Below are 17,122 nucleotides of genomic sequence, written 5' to 3'. Positions count from 1 at the left end.
AAATTTATTTGCTATTTAAAAACCCTTAAACTTCAAGTTTGGGTCGATCCATTTGGGTCCAACCCGTATGGACTTTGGGTCCATTCTAAAATCCATATACTTTTTCAAAATAAATTATTTCATTTTAAAAACTCAAAATAGCTATACTAATTCCAAATAGTCCATTGCCTTAGACTTTCTAAAATAATAAATTTATTTGATTATCAAATTCCTCATAAATTATTTTATGACCAAATTACCCTTTTGATAGAATTTCTTTTAAAAACCATCAAAATACATCTAGTTAGGTTCAAAACACTTTGAAAATACCTGGATGAGTTATGACTCACTAAAACAAATAGTTATAATGATAAATCATATATTTTAAATAATAATTTGTTTGGAATCATTCTAGAAATGCTAATTTTGCCCTTATTGGCCGGAAAAGAGAAATTGCACATGTAAAATATCAATAAATAAAATTTAAAAACTAAAAACACATTTCTAGATTGAGGATAAAGATGATTTCTTTATTCATTTATAATATTCAAAATTTACAGGTTTTACACTTGACCTAGCCAAGAACCCACCTAAGTTGTGTAAACTCAATTAGGCTTGGTTTCAACCTACTGATAAAAGTAGAATTTGGACCGACTTTGAACAGTCGTATCACCCTAACCTTACCAAAGACGAACCTCAAATTTCAACCATAGTTGTTCACGTGTCCCCGGTAGACCCTCCAAAAATCAGTCTCAAACTTTGACCCAATTAGGAGAACTGACCTCTTTATCGAACCCTATCAAACTTGAAACCCATACATGAACCTATTTCCTGTCTCCTATACTTGACCTCATAACTTCAAAACCTTATAGATTTAGACCCTAAAATTTTAACCAGATCTTCTTTAATGTATTCAGATCAACCCTTGAACATTTGAGATTTTTCTGACCATCCAATTGAGAGTTCGAATTTTTTTAGTGAAACCTTTTAGAACCTGACTAAACTTGTTTTTTGTTTTAACCAGTTTTGACCTACTTGACCTAAGCTTGAACCTAGTATGAACACATGGGCTCAAAAACATAACAAGGGGATTGTTACTATAGTCGTGATAAGGAAGATTTTTTTAGAAACATGATGTTTGATTCCAATCCCTAGAGCTTGTTCCACATATAACCAATCCCTAGATTTTCTTAGAAACATGGTCGCAATATTTTTTGATAAAAACCCATTAAATTAATGTCTATGATTTGAAATTTTTAATTTGTTTATTTTTTATTGTAAAGAAAATGAAATTGGTATTTTCATTTTTTTAAATTATTATTTGTCATTTCATTCAGAACATGAGAAAATTAATAAATTTGAATTTATCATGAAAATTTGACCTATCAATATTTACAAAAGAAATTGTTTTGACACTATATGATCGTGACTCATGGGCAACTTCTATATCACAAATTACAAACATTGGCGATAGTTTGAAAATATAGTGATTTTTAAACACCTGGAACAATTTAATAAGATCATCCATTTCTTCTTTATAGTTTTTACATATATTTGTAACATATTTGTTATTTACTTTCTCAAGAATAAGCCTTATGACATTTATCATAACCCTTTGAAAGAGGGTGCTATTTCATGCAAGCTCTTAATTAGTACAATACATGAGGGACAAAAAGCCTAGAGCACTTCTCTAGGCTTTGACTGAAACTTAGACTTTTTTTTTTAATTTATAACCCGAAGAAACTGGGCTGGCTTAGCACGCCAGCAACATAAAACTTTGAGGCTAGGACCCCTACCCTGGGGCCTATGCTACACATTGGCTTATGCAAAGGGGTGATACCCATGAGAATTGAACCTTGACTGCTCGTATAGCAGCCAAGTCCCCACCCTGCTATGCCAACCTCCCTTTGGGCAAATCTTAGGCTTTTAGTATGGAAAAAACCATAAAGACTTAATAAAAGCTTCAAAGAACCTCAAGACTCTTGTGGAATTAATAGGAATAACAGGTGGTTTTGGTTAGTGCTACAATAATCATTCCATATACGGGTCTGAATTCGAATAAGATCCAATGATGTAAGAATAAATCCACATCTAAAGAGTACATGGTGATATTGGATTCAACATAAGAATATGAAAATTAAAGTTTTCACATGTAAAAAAACATGCAAATGGATTAATTTATATATGAAATATAGATCCAATCTAAAACATTGATCTGAACCTAAAAATGGCCCTAAATGTATAAATCTAAATCCAATCTAAATGGCTTTGGGATCTTGTTTAATGATTCACATCTGATAAATAAAGTGTCAAAATTCGATTCAAAAGTTCCCAAATGATGCAAGAGCGGAGCATGCAATCGGGGTCCAAAGGATCCACTTAAATCCAATTTTTAGTTTAGATTCTTATTTGGGTTTTTATTTAGACTTTGGTCGTTTTATGTAATGGATCTATGTCATGTCCAATTTAGAATTACGGTTTCTTTGTTCCATATAAATACTCATTATAGGAATTATTAAGGAGGTGATGCATACTCTTGTTTTTTTTTTAACTTTTTGCATTAATTTGCTTTTTTATTTTTGGCTATTTTCTAGTTAGCTTTGATTTTCATACGAAAAATTAGAATAGCGTAGATATTTTGTCATCGAGATCTAGGGTGAATCAAAGTGGTATTAGGGCTACATTTTGATCACCCATTTGTGATGTCTCACAACTTCAAGAACGAGTGGAGAGAAGCCATGGAAGCATGTGTGGGTTGCGTAGAGCCTAACATGCATAAATTAAACACGAAAGTGGATTAAAAATTCAATGCAATGGATCAAAAGTTTGAAGAGATGAGACAAATGATTGCATTGACGAAAGAAATGCTTGCAAACAAGCAATGATCAAGTTGAAGCAAGCTTTCGAAGGTCATAATAAATATATATTGAAGTGCAACCTAAAGAGTGCTTCGACTCAAGGTGCTCTGAACAACCGAGTGTTGATTAATGGAGTGGTTCCTATCCACCATCTGATGAAGACACCTCAAAGGTCAGCTCAAGGTGGGGGTACTATTGACGTGAGTGTGGGGCCATGACACACTCATGCATTAGTGGCCATGAGGCCTCATGTCTGTGGGACCCATGTCCCACTAATTATGGCTTTTACTTGAGTTAAAAACTTTTGGTAAAACTCAGTTTAGCTAAAATCTTTGTTTAATCTTGTAAAACATTTTTCCAAAGTGGTCTTATCTTTTACTTGGATAGAGCCGAATAGAGCCGAATACGAGAGAAATGGAGAGGTGGTTCTGTTTCTCCAGAAGGTTTTCTTTTAGATATAGGAAGTGAGGAGAGCAGTTAAAAGTGAGATTAAGATCAAGGGGAGAAAACTTATCTAATTGAAAAACCCCTCTATATCATAGAAGCAATATGATCCCTATCAATCACCAGTCTAACGACACTAGCAACCATCTCCCTCATCAACTCTCACCCTATTGCACCAACATTGGTATCAGAGTAAGACCAATGACATTAGTAGGAGCACTATATTGCTCATCTCTCTAGGTGCGCTCCAAGAGTTTTTATATTAAGCATTATTTTGAAAATGGTTTGAGCTAAGGTTGTTATTGAACTAGCAAAAACCATCAAACTAGATGGGACAAACTTTAATATGTGGAGACGTAAGATGGATATATCCTTATAGATGAAAAGATAACGTATGTCCTTGAGTTCAATCCTTTTGTTAAGATTGACAAGTCAATTAAGGAAGAAAAGAAGAGCTATAACAAATTTATTGAGGATGACATGTTAGCTAGGAATGCCATGTTGACCTTCATGCAAGATGATCTCATTAGAGTCTTTAAGAATTATAAATAACTGCAAAAGAAATTATGGCCGCAATTAAAGAAAAGTATGGCACCATGTCTGAATCCTACATACAACTTATCATTGGACAATATAATTCATTTAAAATGAATGAGGGAGATAGTGTGATAGAACATGTGAATAAGATGTTGGCAATGGCTAAGAATTTTGTTGTTGTTGGCAATATCATTCCCAATAGAATGCGAGTTTCTACCATACTTAATAGCATAGCATCGTCTAGGAGAATGGTGGCCATTGCCCTAAGGTTGAGCTCAGAACTGGTTTCCCTACTCGAGTTACCTATAAAACTGGTTGTTGAAGGGTATCACATAAAACATGATACTAAACCTAAGGTTTGAGTTACCCCATGAACAGGGTGAATCCAGTCAACGTCAATTCAATGGGGGCAAGGGGTAAGCCCACAAAGTTTTATGTTGTTAAGACAACAGTCGTAAGTATGACAGGTAAAGCTAGCGCGACTAGGTCTCTAATCCAGGGGTGGTTTCTACGTGTAAATATATATAAAAAGTCACAAGCAATTCAATGCAAACAAGGGCAGTTCCGTTGTTTTGAACATAAGTTCAAAAAAATGTAATAACAATAATAATAATATGTTCAATCATAACTCTCATAAGTGATAGCACAACCTCTTGCTAGAATGTAAGCCTGAAGAGTATCATATCTACATGGGGAATAACATACATTGTGATGCATTAGGTGTTGGTTCACATGTACTCCCCACTGTTGATGTTGATATTACTTTGTCTGATGTATTTTATGTCCCCTCCATGAGATGCAACATCATGTCAGTTCTCGTGTTGGTTAATAAAGGATTTGATGTTTGCTTCTGAGCTAGTTCTGTAACCATTGGAAAGCATGATTGGATTTTGTTTTCAAGAAGTCATACCTAAACATGTGTTGTTCAGGTTTGATGCCATTGACAAGGACTATTGATATTTTTTTATTTGATCTTATTTTCATTTTATTTTATTTGATAAATAAGTACGTTTGCACTTTATTTGCTTAGAATAAATAAATAATTTTCTTTAATTCCGAGCTTGATAGTTATAAAGTGCAATAATTGTGTATCATGCTTTTAGAGAAAAATGTGATGATATCCATTTCTCACAATTTGTTATTTAATTTTTTTATATGTTGATGGGAACCAAGATTAAAGTTGATGCACTTATATTTTGTGGTTACTGTTGAAATCAGAGAGCTCATAACAAGAATGTGTAAAATAAATTTTGAACTCCATTTTATTTATATTTGGTTCTCTTAAATCTATGTAGTATTGTCATAGAAGCAATATCATTGATCCTTAGGAAAATGGGAGACAATCTAAATATATTAAGGCTAGCCAAATTTATTCTCTCTATTGGAGATAATTAATTTTTTGGAAAATGGCTATACTGTACGACAAATTTGACACATTTTCCCAAATGCCTGACAAATTTTGAAATCCATCTTAAGTATAATTTCGTAGGTTCTCAACTTTTTTAGAACATTTTTACCCTTAACACGTGTGAATGTCTCCCGATTTTTGTGTGTTATGTCGCAATGCGCTACTGTCTCACTAAATCTCACTAAAAATGCAATTCACACGATATTTTTGCAAAAATCACAAATTTTACACAAATAGTACAAATATCACGACATTGCTTGCAAAAAATCGTTACTTGCAAAGTTCATCAAGAGTTTTGCATTGGTGGTTGCAAAAACGTAGCTTTCGATACAAAATTAATAAAAAGTATGCAAAATTTATGGACTTTCGCATGCTATCGACTTATAGTGGTGTGAAATTATGTTTTATCATGCAAATTTACGTGTATATATAGGCCATTAGAGTGCAAATTTTGTAATGTATGAGTGACTTTATTTTGTAAAAGAATTGAATGAATGCAATGTATGAGCGACTTTATTTTTTGAAAAAATGGTCAATATTTGCAAGGATGAGAAAGTCCATATAAAATATATGATAGATAATTTTCAAGTTTAAAATAAAGTTTGAATGTGCCACATAATATATTCATACACTCATGACACCATTCAGTTCTTTTAAACCACTTGCTCACTTATGAGCGTTCACATATTCATGCATGCATTTTATGTTTTATAACACATCATAACAACATACAACATCATGATACATATAATAACATATTATGTTGCATATACAACAACAACAACAACAACAACAACAACAACAACAACAACAACAACTACGCCTTCATCCCAAAACAATTGGGGTCGGCGATATGAACCAAAAAAGAAAATCATTTTGTGTCTTCCACATTATGTTGCATATCATCACATTAAATTGCACATTAACATATCATGCAACCCATCATAGCGTTATAACAGAACATTCTCAATATATTTACAAGTGATAGTATAATCACACAGTCTCAATAGACTTACATACGGTACATTGACAAGTTATGTGTTTATCTAGTTTAGCTTTGGAACCAAATCATGCTCATCAGGTACCATGACATGCATTCAAACACAAGTTCCAACTTTAGAACTGTTAGGACAAAATTTACTTGTTAGTGTAAATTCTGTCATAAATCACATAGAATGATTTAGGCTCTATAGTTTTTAATGTAGATTCTCCAACATGTTACAAGCATACAGGAAAAAACCTGACCTAAACTCATTTCGGATCAGAAAATAACAATTCTAAGAATACAGATTATTTTTTGTTCTCAGAACAATCTTGTTTGGTTCAATTTTTTTAAAGAAATAGCAGTCATGAATTACACATAACGAAATAAATTCTAATTTTTTTACTATAGTTAGCTTGGTATGTCTGACACAAGCTTTAAAAAAATTAGGACTAAATTTCTTTCAAGTAGAGAATTAAAAATCATGCACTACATGCTATTTAATAGACTATTCTCCAAAAATTGTAAGTTCTGGAATGAACTTTCATGATTTTTAATTCCCAAACAGTAATGAACTAGCACACAAGTTTTTTTATCACATGTTCTTCAATATACAAACTAATACACAAAAATTTCAATCATAAATTCTGAATATTTTGGGAGCTATAGAATTTTAAAAAACATGCAGCATATATAAATTTTCTGTCGAGATAGAAATTCTCTGTCAACTTGCAGATGTCGTATCTCCCAATTTATAACTCATTTGAGTTCATTTTTTTCTGGGATTGCTTCCATATGTGTGAAATATCTCCATAAATTTTCAAGATTTATGGGTTCACCGTGTTATAAAATAAGCTTTATTTTTAAGTCTTATTAGAATAAAAATATAGAATAACATGTAGTTTTCAAGAAACACATCGAACACTTCATGTTTTTCACCAAAAACATCAGGAACATGCATCCAGCGATTTTGGATTCATAAAAAACATATCATACTCATACATATATACATCTAAGTATGCTAAAATACATAAATTTAATTCATAACATGAATTAAACACAAGATCCAATGTTTTTATTTAATAGAGCACATTTTTCTTAAAATGATTTTCAGAAAAAAGATTTTGGTTTATCAAAACCCACCATGCTCAAAACATATCAGTTCCTAGGTGAATCTAGGTTGATATGTATATTGATACACATATGGGGATCATCCACAAGATGTTCACGTAGCAAGCTGCAAAAATACACGCAAGGTTACATGTATCTACCTCAAAATCGAAAAAATAAAAAATTAACCAAAAAAGACTAATGTAAGCATGAATACCAACCACATTCCTTCTCCTATGTATGCACTACCTTCAATGGAACAACCACACCAGACAAACCCTCATTCTCAAAGGAGGGTATGCAAGAGGAAGAAGGAAGAGGGAAAGAGAGAGAGGTAGGAAAAGAGAGAGAGAGAAAATAGGGGATTTAAAAACAAATAAAAGAGAAATTATGGAGGTGCATGAGAGGCCGGAGGGCAACCTCTTTTTTAATCCTTCAATGGGGTTTCCTAATCCTATAAGGCACCCTTCTCAAGGTCTTAGCTAGATTAAATTTAATTTATATTTCATGTATATTTAAAAATCGCAAGTTAATTTGGATTCCTTCCTACATGTTATAAAAACTAATAGATACATTAGCAAATTAAGACTCATAATATAATTAAAAAATTACTAACTAGTTTGACTTTAATCACAATATATTGAGTTGAGAAGGTAGGAGGGCCCACATGGGAGGTGGCCCAGGTGGCCCACCCTATGGTCTAAGTTACCATATTTCATGAAGTTTCGAATTCTAATTCAAATTAAGTCAAAATTCAAATTCTAAATTAAATTTATATTGTAATTTAAATTCAAATTGAAACTCAAATCTCAAATTGAAATTTAACTCTAAATTAAAATTAAATCCCAAAATAAAATTAAAATCAAATTAAGATTCAAATTCAAATAAAAGTTCAACTCTAAATGAACTTAAATTTCAAACTAAATTTGAGACATAAAATTCATCTTTATTTATCAAATAATTATAAAAAATTCTTAAAAATTACAATTTCGATAATCTTCCATTTGACTTTTTTATGCAGATAGTCATCCATCTCTTATAGACTTTGGAGCTCATCTTTTATATATAACTCCTAATCTACTCCATTCGGGTCCCCTTCCTCGATACGTTTTCGACAATCAGCCAAAGATTATTGAATTTGTCTGTTTTTTGTTTGGGAGACAGCCAACCATTCTCCTTGCCCAACTGCCGAAGTTCCTTTTTGTTTTCTCCAGACGGGAGGTGAGAACAAACATTGCAGAACCCCCAAACTTCCTTTTGCCAGTTGGATTTGATAATGGATTCATAATCCTCCATTTGAGACCAAAAATTTAAAAAAAATTAAAAGGTGAGGTCGGCTGAAAATGATGTTTTACTGATAATAATACCATTGTGGTCAGACATTGTTCTTGTAATTAGGGAGCCCTCAATATTTGGAAATCTCTGAATCCAATAATCGTTCACTGGACATCGACCTAAATGACCTGCACGAAATCTCATCATGGGAGCATTAAGACTTGCAATCCGAGATAGACAACATACCTCTATCATATCGTTGAAGTGGTCACTATTAGTGTAATCCTCCATTTTCGGGATTTGCATCACTAGGTGTCCGCATGCTCTGCCCCATCTCATGATGCTTGTCTGAGGAGACACGTTATCCCGCCTTTGTCCAAGGGTTCTCCGGTGATGCTTCCTTCGGACTCGTCCTCATCGTGTCTAGCGTAATCGACACGTTCATCTCCTGCCCAGATGATGATGCCGTTTTCAGGCGTTTCTACCCTCCTGTTGACCAAGATCCATGGTTGGCACCTTCTCTCTAATGTGCAGTGGTCCGAGTAGCAAGTTCCGTCGAGCAGGTGGCTGTTTGATCTCCATCGACCCTTCTGGTGGGTTCTTGACTCTCAACCCCATCCCTCCTCGACGAGGGTTAGGAGAGGAGTCCTGACTCACAGAGACTCCTTCCACCGCCTGCAAGGCTTCAAAGGGGTTCTTTGTTCTATTGGTTCCAGAAATCGAACCCCTTCTGCGGCTTTTTCGGGAGATCTTGACTCATATCCATCCTCCATTGGCCACCATTTCCTTCACTGTCAGCGAGGGTTTCTTGGTCACACATTAGAGTTGATGGTGCAATATGGACCCGCAAGAAGAACAATAGTGAATGCTACTTTCACATATAATTTCGAGGAGCCTTTTTAAATCTCTATTTCCACCATTGAAGGAGGACGAAAGGCGAGCGGGACCTCAATGCGGACTCGCGCCTCTCCTTGGATCGAGCATAGTTGTCGACCCCAATCTAGTGTTCGCCGACCGCTTCTGCGATTCTCCTAAACGCATCTTCCGATCAGAGTTTTGGTGATAATTCCGGCAACGAAATCCAGATGGGGAGCTTTGTGTCGATTTCCAGTTTTATTGGTGCTCCAGGCCTTCACTTGTTCGTAACTAGAGTCTTTCCAGCGATTCTCCAAGCCTCTCTTCGGGTAAAAACTTTGTATTGTTCTTCGTTGGCTACTTAGATTAAGAACAATCCGTCCTTCAATGAGGAGAATAACAACCCATTGCACAACTAGAGCCTCGAATATCAACTTGTAAGGTAGTTGCGAGTCTACCAATCCTCCTGGGAAGCTTGCTATGACAGTCCATCACAGAGGTTCTAACAATTGCTCATATCAGCCCCCAGGATGGTAATCTTGGGTGTGTCATCTGCAAAAGAAGAAGCCCTGATCGCTGAGATCAACAGTAACCCAGACTTGCTTTCCCCTTCAACCACACGCAGTGATTTAAGGTTTCTAATTACCATAAAACTCATACTAAAGGCATTTAAGGCATGTTGGCATTGGCAGCAACTGAGGATAGCTAGGAAAGTAGAAGCTGTGATTGGTGGTTATAGGGTCAATCTTGTGACCAAACTTTCATAAGATTCGAAGCTGGAATAATAACAGTTGGCAATTATGATCACAACTTTAGTTTTTTTCTCATGTTTTACTATCGTTATTTTACAGTCACAAGATCTTAAGAAAACTCATGAATCACATGACATTGCAAACATGACCTTAAAAGCTTCCCCAAATGTAATCTCCAGATTATCCTACCTTTTCTAAATAATCAGGTTCATTTTGCCCTACAGTGCAATATCCCAACTTATCCCGAAAAAAGTCTTGCCCTAAATTGGGATTTTACTTTTTAGATAAACAAAACTCTTCTCTATAGTTCAAGTTTAGATACGTCCGGACTGGGTCAGCATCTTGCAACTTGTGCAGGTTCTATCAATGTAGCTTAGATAGCAGGCGGGGTTAATGTCAACTGTGTCACCAAGTTGTTGACATCTTAACGTGATAGTAACCTTTTCACTAGTACAGCGATTGTAGAATAATATGAATGAATGCCATCAGAATCGTTTAAGATGGACGGCTCACAAAAACATGTATTAAGGCAGTAATGGCTGTATAAGATGCAATGTAATTGCACATTTTAGTGTGCTCCTGATTACCCTCCATCATTGCTTGAGCCTCATCGTCGACAGACTGTGTTCTCCAAAGATGAAGGGTGATCAGGTGCAGCAGCACACTAAATGTGTGCAATCACATTTCACTTGAACCTTCCTTGCAGACGTCATCTTTTATGAGGTAGATTTGAAGTTTGAACTTGAATGATAGCCCAGTTGGATCCAGACCTAGATGTGATTCCCATTAGGTCTAAATCACACATAAAATGTTCTAGCCGTATTACCATAGCATCTGATTGATTTCAGACCCATATATGATCCTCTTGGACTTGATACGGATTGGGATTGAAGTTGGGTGCACAACAATAATAAAACTGAACTCACCTGTTTAGTTTTTTTTTTAATTTATAACCTGAAGAAACCGCACTCGGCGCAAAGATCTGGTTGCACTGACTCAACTTGCCATACCTAAGGTCATCATGCCGGCAGCCTAAAACTCCGAGGCTAGGATCCCTGCCCTCAGGGCCCATGCTACACATTAGCTTGCGCAAAAGGGCGACTCTCATTAGAATCGAACCTTAACAGCCCGTCTAGCTGCCAAAGCCCCCACCCCACTACGCCAACCCCCCTTGGGCACCCACCTGTTTAGTTAATAACGATTTACCAAATCCAAATTGAACGGTAATCGTTGGTCGGATTTCCCACGTTCAAACCAAACCCGAACAGTCGAAGCCGACCCGAGTCGCGTTTGTGTGTCGGTAGCGAGGCCTGCATTATAGGGGTACTTTAGTCATTGGCCGAGTGTTTGAATCGTGTTTTCACCTGTTCTCTCTCTCATCTTTACGTGTAGTGAGAGAGAGAAAGGGAGAAAAGAGGAGGAGAGAGAAAAGGAGGCTCCCGCAAATTCTGGTGGAGAGGTCTCGTTCTCTGTCTTCCGCCTGTCCGTTCCGAATCCGATCTCTCTCCGTCGGATTTGCGTTGCTATAAATACTCTTTCCCCATCGGAATCTAAACGTCATTTGTTCAACTAACCTGAATCTGCGAGAGAAAGAGATCTGATCTTTTATCTTCTCTCAGAGAGAGGGAGGGAGAGAAACAGAGAGAGAAGGGGCGAGAGAGAGAGAGAGAGAGAGAGAGAGAGAGAGAGAGAGAGAGAGAGAGAGAGAGAGAGAGAGAGAGAGAGAGAGAGAGATCTGATCTTTGATCTTCTCTCAGAGAGAGGGAGGGAGAGAAACAGAGAGAGAAAGGGCGAGATGGAGAGTTTGATCTCCCTAGTGAACAAGCTACAGAGGGCTTGCACGGCCCTAGGCGACCACGGGGAGGAAAGCGCCTTACCAACCCTCTGGGACTCGTTGCCCGCCATCGCCGTCGTCGGAGGCCAGGTCTGATCTTTTCCTCCTTTTCCTTGCCTCTTGGTTCTCCCTTCGATTTTCTTCGTAGTCGATGATTTCTCGTGGATCTTTTGCCGATGAATCGCGTGATCTTTTTTCTACGTTGTTTGATGCGCAATCTCTTATCGATATTCCGATCGGTTTCACATTTTTTCTTGTTTCTTTGTGAGATCTATGATGAGTCCTGGTTCCCGGATCTCTTCTGGTCGAGCTAACGAGAAAGATTTTTTTTTGTAATTTCTTTTATTCATTACGTGAATGACGAATTCTTATGGTTTTGTATCTGCTATGTGATCTTGCGGCTGATTTTTTTCTATCTGATTGCCTTTCTTTGCAAATTTCTTTTGGAAAAACAACTTAATTCTCAAAGTTGTGTTTTTAATTGCCTATTGTTCTCCATTCCGTCTAATTTGCTTGGATTCCAGGGCAACCATGACCTACATTATTAAGATCTTGTGTACTTGTTTTCATTTTTTTGCTTCGAGTTTTTACGTCATGTATTTATGTTGATTCATTATCTTGCAATCGATAGTTTTCTTGTCATGAAATTTCAATTCACCTTTGGCATTTTGTGATATCATGTTCTCTCAATTGGTGTGTGGCCAATTTTCGTTAATTCGCACAATTCATTTCAGTTCCTTATTGAGATGCTGCTGAACTGCAGTGATGCTTGAGACATATCATTTCCCTTGATCTTCACTGTTTCTTTGTACATTTACTGAACTGTTTTTTTTTTCATTCTTTATTTAGTAATAAAGAAATTGACTGTTGTCTCCATCGGCCTCTTTGAAAATCCGTAATTGAACCGAAAGGTGGCTTTCTATTAGAGTAGAAGGTGTTACTTTAGTTGGTCATGAAGTTTCATGCTTGCATATGTTTTTATAGCCATACAAACAAGCCAAGCCAATGCTGCTGTTCAGTTCTCATCAACGCTTTGTCTCTCCTTCTCAGGCATAGAGTAGCGAAACTTTTCCCTTGAGGGAACATCCCTTTATGTAGCTTTATCTAATGTTGGAACAGTTGAGCATCCCTTGATATCTTTCTTGCTACTTAATAAGGATTTCCAGGATTTACAGAGGCTTATGAGACCAAGTGCCATAAGGTCATTTATATTTGACAATTTTAGGAAGCATTAAAGACAATGTGTCAATGAAGTTGGCTCGTTGGTAACTGTAATGGAACCTAATGACATTAAAGCTGCCAGTAAAATTGCCTTATTAGCTATTGTTGTTTACTTGTTCATATGCATCTAAGTTGTGAAACTAATGTTCTTCTATTTTGCATTACTTCTACTTGTTTTGCCTTTTCTATTTACAATCCTTAATTGATTTTAGTTGGAAGTGCAATTTATTCTTTTCCTGCTTAAAGATGACTTCTACTGTTTATGGAAAGAATTGTTTTCAATGCATTTTCATTGTTAGTGCCTTTTTTGCTGTTTGCATCTCCTTACATTCAAATTAAAATGTTTTACAGAGTTCTGGTAAGTCGTCAGTGTTGGAGAGCATTGTTGGAAAGGACTTCTTACCACGTGGATCAGGTGATTAATCAAATATATCGATGCTTTCATACATGTGAATTTGTGCTATTTTTAAATAACTGATCAAGAATTTCACCCTAGATCAGTATTCTCATAACGTATATTACTTATGGCTTGCTCACATTTTGCTCCCATGACTGATGAACACTATTAAATGATATTTTTGCAGGGATTGTCACTAGGCGACCCCTTGTGTTACAACTTCATAAGATTGAAGACGGAAGGGAATACGCAGAGTTTCTTCACCTTCCAAGGAAGAAGTTCACAGATTTTGGTATTTTCTGTGTTCTTATAGTGGATGAAGCAGCTAAAATTTTATGATAACCATTCTTATAGCTTTTGATTTGGACTGCAATTTTGCGGTCTCTTTGATTCTTCAAAATGTCCACTCTGTCACAATTGTTTAAGAGAAGAGGATAGAACATACCTCTTTCACATGATATATGCAACTTGAGACATAGTTACTTCCATAACATGCTAACCTATCTTCCTCATACACGCACATATATGTATGTATATGTATATGTCTATATGTACATACATATAACATGGAAGTATACATGATATTGCATCTAAGCTTACCTTAAAATTTCTCTTTCGTCCCTCAAAAAATATATTGCATGAAAGCATGTGAAAATCCCAGATCATGTATGAGGACTCTCTATATAATGTTGCATTGCTATCACTGCTGAGTTGATTTCCCTTTGTGAGAAGGGATGACATGGAGAGGTGTCATATTTTTATTTTTATTGATGTCTATATGTTTGCCATTGTATCCTATTTTATTCTCATGAGGATACTATGCATAAGCATTGACTTGATTAGATTTTTCAATGTTTGATTTTTTTAGTTTATCAGCTTGGTTTAAATATTTCAGTTTGTTGTTTCTTTGTATGTTTTTCATTTCATTTATTTATTTTTCTTTATTCCAGCTGCTGTAAGGAAGGAGATTTCAGATGAAACTGATCGAGAAACAGGACGCAGTAAACAGATCTCTCCTGTCCCTATTCATCTTAGCATTTATTCTCCTAATGGTGAGAGACAAAGTCTGTTTTCTTTCAATCTTCTTGGTGGATTTCCACTAATATTATTTGTGATGTTGACAACTTCGGCAAATATGGACTGTAATGTTAAAGGGGTCAGATCCTTACTGTACTGGTTGACATTTGCACCACATCTATACAAGTATTTTAGGGGATATTTTCTGAGGACATGGGCAAAGAGTTGCACATTCCCATAGTTTAAACCTTCAATTTTGGGTAGGGTCAGAATTTACCTTTTATGTTTACTACAACCCATAGAACTGGTTATATTTGTTTTGGGATACTCTTTTTTCCCAAAATATTCTAAAGCTCCAGAGGTTTTTAGCTATGCACACAGTTTGAAGTGTGAGGTAATTTTTTAAATTGGTGAAATAAATAGAAAACCAGTTTGAGAAAAGAAGAAAGGACATCTAGTCTGTTTGTTTACATGTACTCAAACTAAGATGCTTATTTTTGAAATTTCTAGGTGTCGTTATCACACACTTTTGACACTTTAATGTGCACTAAGTTGACATGTTCTATGATTTGGGCTGGAAACAAGATGATAAGTTCTGATTTGGCTTTGTCTCGGCTCATTAGCATCTCATTTGGGTTCATAGAACAGGCTTGGATATCGAAGCCATGAGATATTTGTGATGGTTTCTAGGTTCGTGTAGTCTTTTACGTCCTTTATGTTACATATGATAGTGTAGCACAGTTGGTTGACAGATTGAGGTATGTGGCTTAGAAAGAGGTGGTTGGGTGTTAAAATCTTGTATAATAAATAAATAAATAAATAAATATATTAAAGCACCAGATCGAGATTGGCTTGTCATGAGCTCGGGCTGGAGCTTGTGGTTGGCTTTGCTTGCTACAAGCTCGAGCCTGAGCTTGAGCTGGGTTCAGCCAAATGGGCCAACTTGAACAGGACAAGATGGGCTTCTTCGGCTCATTTAGGAGCCCTATGTATTGGTAAGAAAACATTCTAGTTAAGTACTTTCTCTGGAGTACTTCAAATTGAATTTCTTGTTTAATTGTGATTAACTAGGTATTTGTTTGGAGTTTCCTTTTCTTCAACATTCTTCCTTTCCATGATCTTGGTGGTTCTGTGCTGGTTAGTGCACATGTGAAGTGAACAGGGGGGCTGGACATATGCCTGCAGTCAGCTCATGTACTGTAGCTGCATGTCCATGGTTCAACTGTCAAGAAATACAAGTGAGATCATGCCTAAGCTACTCACAGGCTTGCCGAAAGTTTAAAGAATGTCCCAGCAAGGGCTCTACATGTTGTAAATAGGTGGAAATTGATCTCCTTCTTGTCCTGTAGAAGGACTTTTGGTCGGACATGAAGGAGGTTAATCTTATTTATCTTGTTAGAATAGGGTTGACCATGTGGACTAATGCTAGTGATCAACACGGACCATTCAATAAATGTGAAAAAAGAATTTTGGCCATACCATTCTTAGTTTGAAATTTTGTCAAATGGGTTAGCTGTTGTTTGGGTCCACATCTTCCTTTTGCCTAGTCAACACTCAACAGCTATGGTTCATATAGGAGAACACCAGTAATAAAAAAAGAAATGCAAGAAAAGCAGATAAGAGGTGAAATATTTTACGAAAGTCATTCTAAATGTAATTTGCCATGTCTCAACAATAGACGTAAAAGTATGTCTGCTATGTACAAATTTCTTCAAAACAGTTATTATTGCATCGGTCCAGCATAGAGTTGCCGGAAGCTTCTTAGATAGGTGGGAAGCCCGCTTCCCGAAAACTCGCTTCAGAAGCACGATACTCCTCGCTTCCGAAACTTGATGAGAATCTCGATTCTCCCACGCTTCTCCTATGGTTTTCACGTGCTTCATCTATTCTTCTTATATGTTCTCTCTCTCTACTTTTCATGTTTTTTATGTGTTTCCTCGTACGCTTCTCACTCACTTCCATGTGCTTTCTCTAAATTGGTAGTCATCATTTTTAGATTATATTAGAAATTTAATTGTTATACTAATAAATCATGAAATTTAAGAATAGTCACTTTTATTTTAGTTTTTATTTGTGTTTCATTTCATTTCAATTCCTATTCAATTCTTATATTTTATTATTTCTCGTCTCCCGCTTCCTATACATTTTAAAATGCATCGTTTCTCGCTTCCCGTATAGTTTCCCACTTTCGCTTCCTAGTTTGACAACCTTGGTCCAGCATCCAAGAGCACTTGTATCCAAGGATTAAAGGAGGAATGTGCCACGAAAAGGATAGGTAGAAGAAGAATAAGAATCAAAGGGAAGTGTGTGGGGCTTTTGGTGAATTCCTCTCTTTTAAGAATTAGGTTAGTGAATTACAAAGAATGACCATAATGCTCTCCTACATCCTCATTGTGTACATTTAAAAAAGTCAAAAGACATACTTAGGCTAGTCAAACCTATACGGATGTCAA

At 36.0% G+C, this 17,122-nt stretch overlaps 2 protein-coding genes across 4 annotated transcripts in view; one reads left to right on the top strand and one right to left on the bottom strand.

Moving 5' to 3' along the window:
- Window positions 1-8,954, bottom strand: part of LOC149836951 (poly(ADP-ribose) glycohydrolase 1-like) — a 32,798-nt gene extending 23,844 nt beyond the window's left edge. Inside the window, exon 1 of the mRNA XM_090005693.1 lies at window positions 8,840-8,954. Within this exon, the coding sequence (XP_089861819.1) occupies window positions 8,840-8,932 (93 nt within the window). The 5' untranslated portion in view covers window positions 8,933-8,954. The remainder of the gene's footprint in view (window positions 1-8,839) is intronic.
- Window positions 8,955-11,586: 2,632 nt separating this feature from the next.
- LOC149836950 (dynamin-related protein 5A-like) overlaps window positions 11,587-17,122 on the top strand; it is a 56,578-nt gene continuing 51,042 nt past the window's right edge. Inside the window, exons 1-5 of one of the 3 annotated variants that reach the window (XM_090005690.1) lie at window positions 11,743-11,874; window positions 11,935-12,124; window positions 13,607-13,670; window positions 13,840-13,944; window positions 14,603-14,704. In XM_090005690.1, the coding sequence (XP_089861816.1) occupies window positions 11,996-12,124; window positions 13,607-13,670; window positions 13,840-13,944; window positions 14,603-14,704 (400 nt within the window). In that variant the 5' untranslated portion in view covers window positions 11,743-11,874; window positions 11,935-11,995. Of the gene's footprint in view, window positions 12,125-13,606; window positions 13,671-13,839; window positions 13,945-14,602; window positions 14,705-17,122 lie in introns of all 3 variants that reach the window. The other 2 variants (XM_090005689.1, XM_090005691.1) reach the window with 2 other exon arrangements.

Source organism: Nuphar pumila, chromosome 5 (assembly GCF_984573655.1).
Source record: "Nuphar pumila chromosome 5, dmNupPumi1.hap1.1, whole genome shotgun sequence".
In the NCBI taxonomy this organism is placed as follows: Eukaryota; Viridiplantae; Streptophyta; class Magnoliopsida; order Nymphaeales; family Nymphaeaceae; genus Nuphar; species Nuphar pumila.
The sequence above is the reverse complement of the archived record's forward strand: the minus strand, read 5'-3'. Positions and strand labels throughout refer to the sequence as shown.